The sequence below is a fragment of the Galeopterus variegatus genome, unplaced genomic scaffold, assembly GCF_000696425.1.
Source record: "Galeopterus variegatus unplaced genomic scaffold, G_variegatus-3.0.2 Scaffold958, whole genome shotgun sequence".
NCBI classification, from domain to species: domain Eukaryota; kingdom Metazoa; phylum Chordata; class Mammalia; order Dermoptera; family Cynocephalidae; genus Galeopterus; species Galeopterus variegatus.
The window spans coordinates 258,661-270,904 of record NW_007727069.1 but is presented as its reverse complement, the minus strand read 5'-3'; the positions used below and the strand labels follow the sequence as shown (position 1 = coordinate 270,904).

The 12,244-nt window shown below is 39.3% G+C and overlaps 1 protein-coding gene across 1 annotated transcript in view; it reads right to left on the bottom strand.

Annotated features, from left to right (window-relative positions):
• The window catches only part of DCAF5 (DDB1 and CUL4 associated factor 5), a 96,604-nt gene that overhangs the window by 11,637 nt on the left and 72,723 nt on the right, over positions 1 to 12,244 (bottom strand). Inside the window, exon 7 of the mRNA XM_008573714.1 lies at positions 11,124 to 11,190. Within this exon, the coding sequence (XP_008571936.1) occupies positions 11,124 to 11,190 (67 nt within the window). The remainder of the gene's footprint in view (positions 1 to 11,123; positions 11,191 to 12,244) is intronic.

Here is a 12,244-nt window from a genome sequence, read left to right as displayed (position 1 = left end):
TTTTTTTTTTTTTTTTTTTTTTTGTCTTTTGTCTTTTTTCCGTGTCTGGCAACGGATCGCAACCCTCAGTGTTGCCCCCGTACCGGACCGGGGACCGGCAACGGGATTGCAACCCTCGGTGTTGCTCCCGCGCCTCGCTCAGCCAGTGAGCGGGAACCGGTCTGTATGTGGGATCCGAACCCTCGGGCGGGAGCGCCGCCGCGCTTCCCAAGCGGCGCACTATCCAGTGCGCCACCGGGCCGGCCCAGAAGTGATCTGTTTAATCTACTCTTGCATACCTAGAATCTGGAACACAATGCCTAAAGTACAGCAGGCGCACAGTAAGTATTTGTTGAATGGATAGGTTTTGAGGAGAGTGCAATTCTAGAATAAGTAACACCAAAGGAGGACCGACAGAGGGTCTCACACTTAAAGAATCAGCTACCACAGAACTAAAGTTTATCAACCAAACCAACCTTTCTGTCAAAGGTTACTTGGAATACAATTACGATTACTTTAAGAATAATCGAAGGGTATCATGCCTGAAACTTCAGACCATGGAAAAACTGTTTCTACTGCTCTTTCATGCACTGTGGTCCTCATCTGGTTTCTCTTCTTGGCAGCAATTTTAATACAAGTTTTTTTTCTCCTTCTTCCCACCCAAACTGTTAGCTAAGAAATCTGAAGAAGAGGAGGAAGTCAATATAGCCAAGAGAATAATGGTGAGAAAAGGTACAGGAAGAATTATTACTGCCATTTGTTTAAGGTAACCAAGGCTGTGTACACAAAATCATAGCAATGAATGGGCTTCAGAGAGGTTCTCTACAGTCTCTTTCCTGGTTGCCTGGTTTCAAATGATTGAATACAGCTGCTATTGTACAGTTTACATACAATGATTTCTTGAGAATAAACTTTTATTAGTCCTGGAGATTTGCATAAACCAGATAGTTTCTGCTTTAATCTGAAATGGTTAAAGTCAAGACGCCAATATCAATAAAAACCTGGGGCTCCCTTCTTCCTTTATCTGGCCAGATCTTGCTGGCCAACAGCAGGATCAAATTAGAAGGAGTTGAGGCAGAGAATATTTTTTCCAAGAACTGTATAACCTACATAATCTCCCTTCAGGGTCATCTCTAAGGCTGTGCATGAGGACCAGGTGAGGATCAACCTCACCCCATATGGTTGTTGAGCTGAGTCAAGACCTAATCACTAACAATGGATACCAATAAATAAAATAGCACATACCCAGGAAAAAGGACCTGGCTCATCTTTGAGGTGCCGTTTTTTTACAGTTCTGTACAAATTAACAGTCATTTCTCTGGGCCATCTGCTCTGGCTGGCTTAGCCAAACATACTGCTACTCCTCTTTAGATTTTGTTCATAAATTGAGGCCAGAGTTCCCATATAACCATCTTTCTTTGGTTTAGAAGGGATACTAGAAAGGCAGTGAAGGCTATAAATCACCTTACCTATTTTATTCCAAGACCACAAAAAAGAAAATGAGAGCAGTCCATCTCCAAGAATTCCAGCATCAGTGAATTGCTCACTACCTTAGGGAACCCCAGAATACCAGGAAACACAAGCAACTAAGAGAAAACACCTTGCTCAGAACCCAGATAAAGACCTTTCTAAAATGCCAAGGCCAAATGTTCCCCCCAGAGAAGACAAGAGGAAGTGTGCAGGTCCTAATGTCCCTCCCTTTCTCTACTTATGCTCCTCTTTTCACAACATCCAGCCAGAGGTTTATCCTCTCTGACCTCTCAAGGGTCAAAACACCACTACTATTTCTAGCCAACTTCAGTCACTTCTGTCTCTCTCCAGTTTCATTCGCTTCACAAAGTCCTCCAAGAATGACTGTGTGATTTCAATTCAAAAGCTAAAGGCAACATGGTCAAGCTTTCTCGATGTCTTGGACTAACAGCAATTTATCACTCATGTTGGGAAGTGGTCCTCAATGGTACTTGGGGCTATAGAACAGGTCACTTATGTATTCTGTACTGAAATAAATCCCAAATGCAACCTGTATAAAACACCAGTATTAATTTTCTTGTTGGACTCTTTGGATTTTTTTCCCTTTCCTAGTAACCAACTAATTAATGGGTTGGACAACCACCTTTGTGAGAAGGGGAATGAAAAACTATTGAACAACACTTAGATTAGGAGTGGAAAATGTGAAAGCAGCAGTGAGGAACCAGGAATAGGGACCAAATGACTACTAGAAGGGGCTGATGGGAGACAAAAAAAATCAAGACAACAGGAGACAAAATTTCCATTTCCAAGCAGTAGAGAACAGGCCCTCATGAAGAGGGAAATAACCATGATCTTCAATGATTTAGATGCTTACAAATCCAGAATAGTAAAAATATAGTCACACATATAAGAAGTACTTGAAAAATGATTGCTAAATGGAAATTAGGGGAAAACACTGTTATGAGTTGTATTAAAAAAAAATTCTAGTCTCAACAAATTTTTTAAAATGGAAATCATTTGAAGTATCTTTTCAGACCGCAACAGATTAAAACTTGGAATCAGTAACAAGTGAAACTCTGGAAACTATACAAATACATGGAAAGTAAATAACATGCTCCTTAAGGACCTATGGTTCCAAGAAGAAATTAAGCAAGAAATCAAAAAATTTCTTGAAACTAATAAAAATAAAGACACATCATACCAAAATCTGTGGGATACTGCAAAAGCAGTACTAAGAGGGAAGTTTATTGCAATGAATGCTTACATCAAAAAATAGAGGGCTGGCCCCGTGGCGCACTCAGGAGAGTGCGGCGCTGGGAGCGCAGTGACACTCCCGCCGCGGGTTCGGATCCTATATAGGAATGGCCGGTGCGCTCACTGGCTGAGTGCGGGGCGGGGGACACCACACCAAGGGTTGCAATCCCCTTACTGGTCACGAAAAAGACAAAAAAAAAAAAAAAGAATAGAAAGATTTCAAATAAATGACCTAATGTCACACCTCAAAGAACTAAAAAACAAGAACAATCCAATCCCAAAATCAGTAGACAGAAAGAAATAATTAAGATTAGAGCAGAACTAAATGAAAGAGACCCCCCAAAATGATACAAAAGATCAATGAAATGAAAAGTTGGTTTGAGAAGATAAACAAAATAGACAAACCATTAGCAAGGATAACTTTAAAAAAGAGAGTGAAGACCCAATAACAAAAATCAGAAATGAAAAAGGAGACATTACAACCAATACCACAGAAATACAAAGAATCATTAGAGACTATTACAAATGACTATATGCCAACAAATTTGAAAACTTGGAGGAAATGGATAAATTTCCGTACACATACAAACTACCAAGACTGAACCAAGAGTAATAGAAAACCTGAACAGACCAATAACAAGCAACAAGATTGAGGCAGTAATCAGCAGAAGCCCAACAAAGATAAGCAGGACCGGGTGGCTTTACTGCTGAATTATACCAAACTTAAAAGAGGAATTAACACCAATTCTCTTCAAACTATTCCAAAAAACTGAAACAGAGGCCATTCTCCCAAACTCATTCTATGAGGCCAGCATCACCCTGACACCGAAACCAGACAAAGATAAAACAAAAAAAGAAAACTACAGGCCAATATCTCTGATGAACACAAGACACAAAAATCCTCAAAATATTAGCAAACAGAATACAGCAACACATCAAAAAAATTATACACCATGATCAAGTGGGATTCACTCCAGGGATACAAGGATGGTTCAACATAACCAAGTCAATAAACGTGATACACCATATCAACAAGATCAAGGACAAAAACCATATGACTATCTCAATGGATGCAGAAAAAGCATTTGACAAAATTCAACATCTGTTCATGCAAATTAGGTATAGAAGGAAAGTATCTCAGCACAATAAAAGCCATATACAATAAACCCACTACAAATATCATCCTGAATGGGAAACAGTTCCGTTAAGAAGAGGAACAAGACAAGGATGCCCACTTTCACCACTCCTATTTAATCTAGTATTGTAAGTACTAGCCAGAGCAATCAGGCAAGAGAAAGAAACAAAGGACATCCAGATTGGAAAAGATGAAGTCAAACTGTCCCTGTTTGCAGATGACATGATCCTATATACAGAAAAACCTAAAAACTCTACCAAAAAACTCTTAAAAGCTGGTAAACGATTTCAGTAAAGTTGCAGGATACAAAATCAACACACAAAAATCAGTAGTGTTTTTAATACTCCAACAATAAAGTAACAGAAAAACAAATCAAGAAAGCAAGCCCATTTACAATAGTCAGCAAAAATATAAAGTATCTAGGAATCAATTTAACCAAGAAGGTGAAAGATCCCTACAATGAGAACTACAAATTACTACTGAAAGAAATTAAAGAGGACGCAAAAAGATGGGAAGACATTCCATGTTCTTCTATTGGAAGAATTAACATTGTGAAAATATCCATACTACCTAAAGAGATCTACAAATTCAATGCAATCTCCATCAAAATGCCAGTGACATTCTTCACAGAAATAGAAAAAACGATCCTAACATTTGTATAGAACAACGAAAGACCCTGAATAGCCAAAGCAATCCTAAAAATCCAAAAAAATAAAGCCAGAGGAACACTACCTGACTTCAAATTATACTATAAAGCTAACCAAAACTACAAAGCTTACCAATATAGTAACCAAAATGGCACAGTATTGGCATAAAAATAGATGCTCAGACCAATGGAAGAGAATAGAGAACACAGAAATCAACCCACAAGCTTACAGCCAACTGACCTTTGACAAAGGCACCAAGAACATACTTTGTCTCTTCAATAGATGGTGCTAGGAAAACTGGACATTCTTATGTAAAAGAGTGAAACTAGACCATACCTCTCACCATATACCAAAATCAACTCAAAATGGATTAAAGACTTAAATATAAGACCTGAAAATACAAAACCCCTAAAAGAATATATAGGGGAAATACTGCAAGAAATAGGTCTAGGCAAAGACTTTATGAATAAGACCCCAAAAGCACAGGCAACAAAAGAAAAACAAATGGGATTATATCAAACTAAAATGCTTCTAAACAGCAAAAGAAACAATTAACCAACAGATTGGGAAGAAAAAAAATCTATAAACTATGCATCTGACAAGGAATATACAAGGATCTCAAACAACTATAAACAAACAAGTAACCCCATTAAAAAATGGGCAAAGGAGCTAAACATGTATTTCTCAAAGGAAGATATACAAATGGTCAAGAGGTACATTAAAAAATGCTCAACATGGGCCGGCCCGGTGGCACACTGCTATAGTGCGCCGCTTGGGAAGCGCGGCGGCGCTCCCGCTGAGGGTTCGGATCCCACATGCAGACCGGCCGCTCACTGGCTGAGCGAGGAACGGGGGCAACACCGAGGGTTGCGATCCCGTTGCCGGTCACGAAAAAAGACAAAAAAAAAAAAAATGCTCAACATCAATAAGTATCAGTGAAATGCAAATTAAAACCACACTGAGATATCATCCCACTCCAGTTAGACTGGCTATTATCAAAAAGACAGAATAACAAGTGCTGACTAGGATGCAGAGAAAGGGAAACTCTCCTACACTGTTGGTGGGACTGTAAATTGGTGCAGTCATTATGGAAAACAGTATGGAGATTCCTCAAACAACCACAGAGAGAACTACCATATGATCCAGCAATTCCACTGCTGCATATATACCCAAAGGAATGGAAATCATGTTGAAGGGATACCTGCACTCCCATGTTTATCACAGCTCTATTTACAATAGCCAAGAGTTGGAACTAACCTAAATGTCCTTCATTAGACAACTGGATAAGGAAAATGTGGTATATATACACAATGGAATACTACTCAGCCATAAAAAAGAATGAAATTCTGCCATTTGCAGCAACATAGATGAACTTGGAGAAAATTGTTACATGAAATAAGCCAGGCACAGAAAAAGAAATACCACATGTCCTCACTCATAAGTGGGAGCTAAAAAAATAAAGAAATAAATTAAGAAGAAGAAGGATACAACAACCACAATAATTCGTTGAACTTTCAAAAGGAAAGAACAGAACTGAGGCTACCACAGGTAGGAATGGGGGAGGGGGAGGAAGGGTTCACAAGAAATTGGTAAAGGGCCACAAAAATTGATTATATTGTGTAATGTTGCAGATACCAATTATCCTGATTTGAGCATCACATTTTGCATACAGGTATGGATATTCAACACTGTACCTCACAGATGTATACTATCAATTATGTTTCAATCAATAAATAAAAATTTAAAAACTCTATACTCAGGTAAAAAAGATTATGGTATGAGAAATCCTCTCAGCATTTCACGGAAGAACCTTATCTTGTAGCCGTAGAAAGGGGTATCAGACAATATCCTGCAGAACATACTGATAAAGCAAGACCATCAGCAAATACATAAAGAAGGGGTACTACTTTGTACGAGGAGAAGTTGAAAAATCAGGTAACAGCAGTTATTCAAATGATATGATGGATATCAAGTCTCTGTAATTACCTAGCCCTTCCCTAAGCAAGAAGACTTGGGCTTGGGAACATTCAGCATATAACAGCATGTGATATTCACCAAGGAATCCAATGGTTAATTCAGTCTTCATCCTAACTCATCTTATTAGACCTATCAGCAAGATTCAACATAGTTGCCTCTTCTTTGACATATTTTCTTCACTTTACTTTCTAGGATCACCCTCTCTTGGTTTTCCTGCTACCTCACTGGTTACTCATTCCTGACCAAGGATGAGTATTTTTGGTTCCTCTCCTTGACTTCTAAACATTAGAATGCCTTAGGGCTCAGTCTTTGGCTCCCTTCTCTTGACTAGTTGTACTTGCTTGGTGATCTCGTCCAATCTTATGACTTCAAATACTATCAAGATGTTATCAAAACATAAATTTTTATTTCTAGTCCAGACCTGTCTCTTGAACTCCAAATCTCCAAACTTATTTATTCAACATCTCTACCTGGATGTTAGAGACATTTCTTTTTTTTTTTTCTTTTCCTTTTTGTCTTTTTTCGTGACCGGCAACGGATCACAACCCTCAGGATCGCAACCCTCGGTGTTGCACCCACACCTCGCTCAGCCAGTGAGCCGCCGGTCTGTATGTGGGATCCGAACCCTCGGCGGGAGCGCCACCACGCTCTCAAGCGGCGCACTGTAGCAGTGCACCACCAGGCCGGCCCAGTTAGAGACATTTCAAACTACATGCCCTACCACCCCAGCCCCCCAGATATTTTTTCAGGAAATCCTGATGGTTTTGCCTTAAAAATATTTCTAGAATCCAACCCGTACTACCTTAGTTCAAGCCATCTGCACCATTCACCTGTATTATGTGAGACTCCTCATATTTCTCCCCATTTCTATCCTTGGCAGCCCCACTCCTACTGTCTATCCTCAACTCAGCAGCCAGAGTGATCCTCTCAAAATACATCAGATCATGTCATTTCTCTGCTCAAAACTCTCAAATGGCTATTAACTCGGTAAGAGCTTACACGAGTGGACACCCCCATGTCCCACTTACCTCTGACTTCATCTCCTTCTCCCTTCCCTCGCTCTGCCTCAACACTTCTGCTTTCTTGCTGTTTATCAAACACACCAGACACACTCTTACTTTAGGACCTACACTTTGACTCTCCCTGAAATGCTCTTCCCCTGATTTCTGCATGGTTATCTCTCTTACCACTTCAGGTTTTTTGTTCAAATGTGACCTTCTCCATGAGGCCTGTGCTAAACATCCTATCTAAAATTGTATTCCCCTGAACTCTGTTCGACTTTTTCCACAGCACTTCTAGCCTTTTAAACATTCTATATGACTTATTATGCCTACTGTTCATTGCCTGTTTCCCCCGCTAGAATGTAAGTTCCATGATGGCAGGGCTCCTATGTCTTTGCTGTATCTCAAATCTTTAGAACAGTGCCTAGCACAGAGCAGATTCTCAATAAGTATTTGATGAATAAACGAAAAGATGTGAGTGTAAAAAACTGTGGATTACAAATGTTCAGGGGGAAAAAAACCCTCCATTGGTGGGCTCTATCACCCAATGTGTGAATCATCCAAGTGTTTCTCTTTCTCCATCTTCCTGTTGCCAATTTCAGATGTTTCTTTTATAGCATTTTTAGTATAGTAAGAACAGAGAAAATAAAGGGGCTGAAATACTCTCTATCTTTCAGGGTCCTTTGAAATACTAACTCCATAAAATCTTTACTGATCTCATTGCTTTTTACCGATCTTATTGCTCCATAAAAACTTTCCGATCTCATTTACCTTTTCTCATTGCTATTATACTGGAAGCTTTTGGAAGGCAAGAAAGTGTTTACCTTTCAAAGGCCCATAGAGCTTTGCTAATGTCTTATCTAAGGATACTCAATAAGTGAACAAATTGAAGTAAATCCCCTCATCATTTTCTCCGAAACAAAACTTGAAGGAGAAGGCTAAAGCTATTATCTGCTAAAATGAGGTTTGGTAAGCAGCTGTTGAGACAATCTATTTCATTCCTGACTCCACTGATAGAATCAAGAATGAGAGGTGCTCAAACAACCTCTTAGCATTTCCAAAAGGCCTGAGGGAACAGTCGCGGGGTCTTCAAGTTTCAAACCACAAAGAGAAGTACAATCAAGGATACTGACAATACAGAGAGAGCAGTGGCTGCCTCCTGGGGACCATGTAACCACTTAAGAGATGAGAAAAGCCAGATGGGGACAGCCAGTGGTGTCAGTAAAGCTCAAAGATCTCCATAGGCAGCGATGCTTAGTTGCACAAAAAAGTCAGTTCTTCTTTCATCATATGTACTTCACATGTGTTTGTAACCAACTACTTGTGACCAATTAAAAACAGCTGTTTTTCCAATTACGTGGGGAGAAAAAGCAGATACCTAGGCCTAACTGAATGAGAATGAATATGTGTCTAGAAAAAGGAAGAGAGATAGAGCATACCCACATGTGCAGGCCCATGAAAATGCATTTACAGCTGTTTCTAGCCTACTTCATCAGCCTGCTGACAGTGGGGGTGGCTGCAGTGACTCGACAGTGAAAATGCATGTTTTTCCCTTCCATTCAGGGAAAAAACTGTCACATAAAGGAACCCTCTTAAACTACTGACGAGTCAAGACAGCCTTCACATGAGAACAACTCAACCAGCCATTCAGGAGGGCACTAAAGGAGGACAATGTTTTGATCTCTAAGGAATTTTTAAAATGAGAATTTAAAAAAGGAGAAAACTTTCTTAAGGTGGAATAACAATCATTGAGCAAGTACTATGCCCTCTCACCATAACCCTAGGAAGGTAGATGTTGTTGTTTTTGTTGTTGATGCTACTATCCTTATTTTACAGAGGAAGCAACAGAAGTTTGGAAAGACTAGGCAATTTTTCCAAAGCCCCCAACTAGAAAATGAATGGATCAGGAATTTAATAACCAGGCCTGCTAACTTTATTACATTATGCTTTACTTTTATTGTTAATCCTTAAACAGAAGTAGAACAAATTCAGAGGAGAGGATATCAGTACTGCAAAGGGACTGACATTTCTTTGAGGAATTACTAAATAAACTTGGGAATACTATCTCTGCAGAACATCTAGAAGAGGACATGGGAGCTACTTTATAAGAAGACAAACACCAGGAAAGCATAAACACAGAGAAGAGTGAGGATACAGAAGATGCCATCTGCAAGCCAAGGAGAGACACCTCAGGAGAAACCAAACCTGCTGGCACCTTGATCTTAGACTTCTAGACTCCAGAACTGTGAGAAAATTAATTTCTGTTGTTTAAGCCACCAGCCTGTGATATTTTATCACAGCCCTGGCAGAGTAGGTGGCCCATACCCTGAGTCAGTACAGAAATCAGCAGGGAGAGGAAAAAAACCTATGATACTACTGCTAATTCTTTTCCAGTATCTACACAAATGTGAAAAAGATTCCAGAGAACAGTCCCAGAGAGAAGTGGGAATTATATACTTTCTCTTTTTAAAGTCCCATTTACTTAATTAAAAGCTTTTCAAGATCAGGTAAAAGATACAATCAAGCCCAAAGATTATTTCTCAGCTAATCAATCTAAGATTTACGGTGGTGAGAGACTTAATCCAGCACTACCTCTAGTGCTAGAACATCATTTTTTGTTTGAGTAGACTGCTGCTGTCCCATCTGGTCATGCTTCAGAGGTAAGCTGCTTCCCTCATGCTTTCCAAATTCTAGAAGGGGAAAAGCCCTTTTGTAATTTGTTTAGCAACTGGATAGTTACACCTAAAGAGGGCCTCAACAGGTTTTGAAAGGCAGCAGTTTGGTAACAATATTGTTAATTCAGCAACAGGCAAAGCCAAAAACTTCCCTAAACTCTAAGCACTAGGCACATTTTGTGTAATACACTTGGCATAGTCCTCTATTATTTTCTGAATGGCCATTTTCCAGCTAAATGCCATGTATCACCTGGAGCAGATGGCTATATTGAGCTGTCCTGAGTATAAAAACAGACATTTTTCTACCAGTAGGTAACACTCACTGAGCACGTGAGGACACTATTACCAAGAATGAAGAAGAATGATCCATACTGTCTGAAAGCTCAGATGGCTTAGATCCAAATTTATGGAAAGCTGCAGGCTTTACTCAGCATACATCTAGAACAAATGCAGAAATACTTGTTCCTAATTTCTTTGATGTCTGGGGTCAGCAAAACCCCAGGAAATATGTCTGTCCATCAATGGAGAAAGCCTCCCCTTAGTCAACATGACCAGGGAGACCAAAGGAAAGGAAAATGCTCTAACAACTGTTTGTAGAGTAATACACAGGAATGTGAAGATAGGTAATAATAAGGGGAAAGCATGTAAAAGCAACATAAAAAATATTCCAGGTGTGAAATAGATAGAGAAAGGAAATAAAGGACATAAAGGAGATCTATGAGGTCGAAAGAAACGTTTGTAGGAGGAGAGGAAAAAATCTAAGCATCATTTATGTCAGGTAAGAATATCTGTGAGGGATACAGTTAAATCTGACCTCTAATTTTTACTTCAAAATTTCCTTTGGTAAGTTTTCCAGTAAACTGTTTATTATGTTAAAAGAGAAACATCTTCCCCTATTGTTACAGATCTGTCCTCTCAGGACACAGCATGCCAAAGTTCAATAGAGCCAACAACAACAGTGGGTTCATACTGGGGATATACTTACCTGCTTCTGGATCTGCAGGAATTCTCCACATGTACAGGTTGAAGTCATCAGAGCCTGAAAGAATATACTGTTGGGACAGAAAGAATATGTAATATATTATATATTATGATATATGATAATAAAAATATATATTGATTTATAATACATCTGTATCTATCTATGTGTACAGAGAGAGATGTTTTAAAAAACAGATAAGATAAATGAGCATATATTTATAAGGCATCACACAGCAAACACCCTCTTAAAAATACTTACAAATCAAAAGTATGGCCACTATGTACAGGCAAAGATGCTCATCACTAATAATTAGGGAAATGCAATTCAAATTCACAATGATACCACTTTACACCCATTAGGATGGCTAATACCAAAAAAAAAGACAACAAGTATTAGCAAGGATGTGGAGAAAGTCAAACTCTTCTGCTTTGCTAGTGGGAATGTATAATGGTGTAACCACTGTGGAAAACAGTACGATGATTCTTCAGAAAGTTAAACCATAGAACTACTACTATATGACCCAGCAATTCCAATCCTAGGTATATATCCAAGAATTGAAAGCAACAACTCTAACAGATATCTGTATACCCATGTTCATAGCAGCATTATTCACAGTAGCCAAAAGATGGAAGCAACTGTTGACAGATAAATGTATAAACAAAATGTGGTAATACATATAATGGAATATTATCCAGCCTTTATAGGGGAGGAAATTCTCACACATGTTGTCATGGATGAACCTTAAGGATATTAAACCAAGTGTAATAAGGCAGACACAAAAAGACAAATATTGTGTGATTCTACTTACATGAACTACTTAAGAGTAGTGAAATTCATAGAAACAGAAAGTAGAATGGTGGTTGCCAGGGGCTGGGAGGAGAAGGGGGACAGGGAGTTAGTGTTTAATGGGTACGGAGTCTCAGTTTGAGGTGATGAAAAAATTCTGGAGAGGGATAGCGGTAATGGTTGCACAACAATGTAAATGCCACTGAGTATACATTTAAAAATTGTCAAAATGGTAAATCTCGGGCTGGCCCCGTGGCGCACTCGGGAGAGTGCGGCGCTGGGAGCACAGTGACGCTCCCGCCGCCGGTTCGGATCCTATATAGGACTGGCCGGTGCGC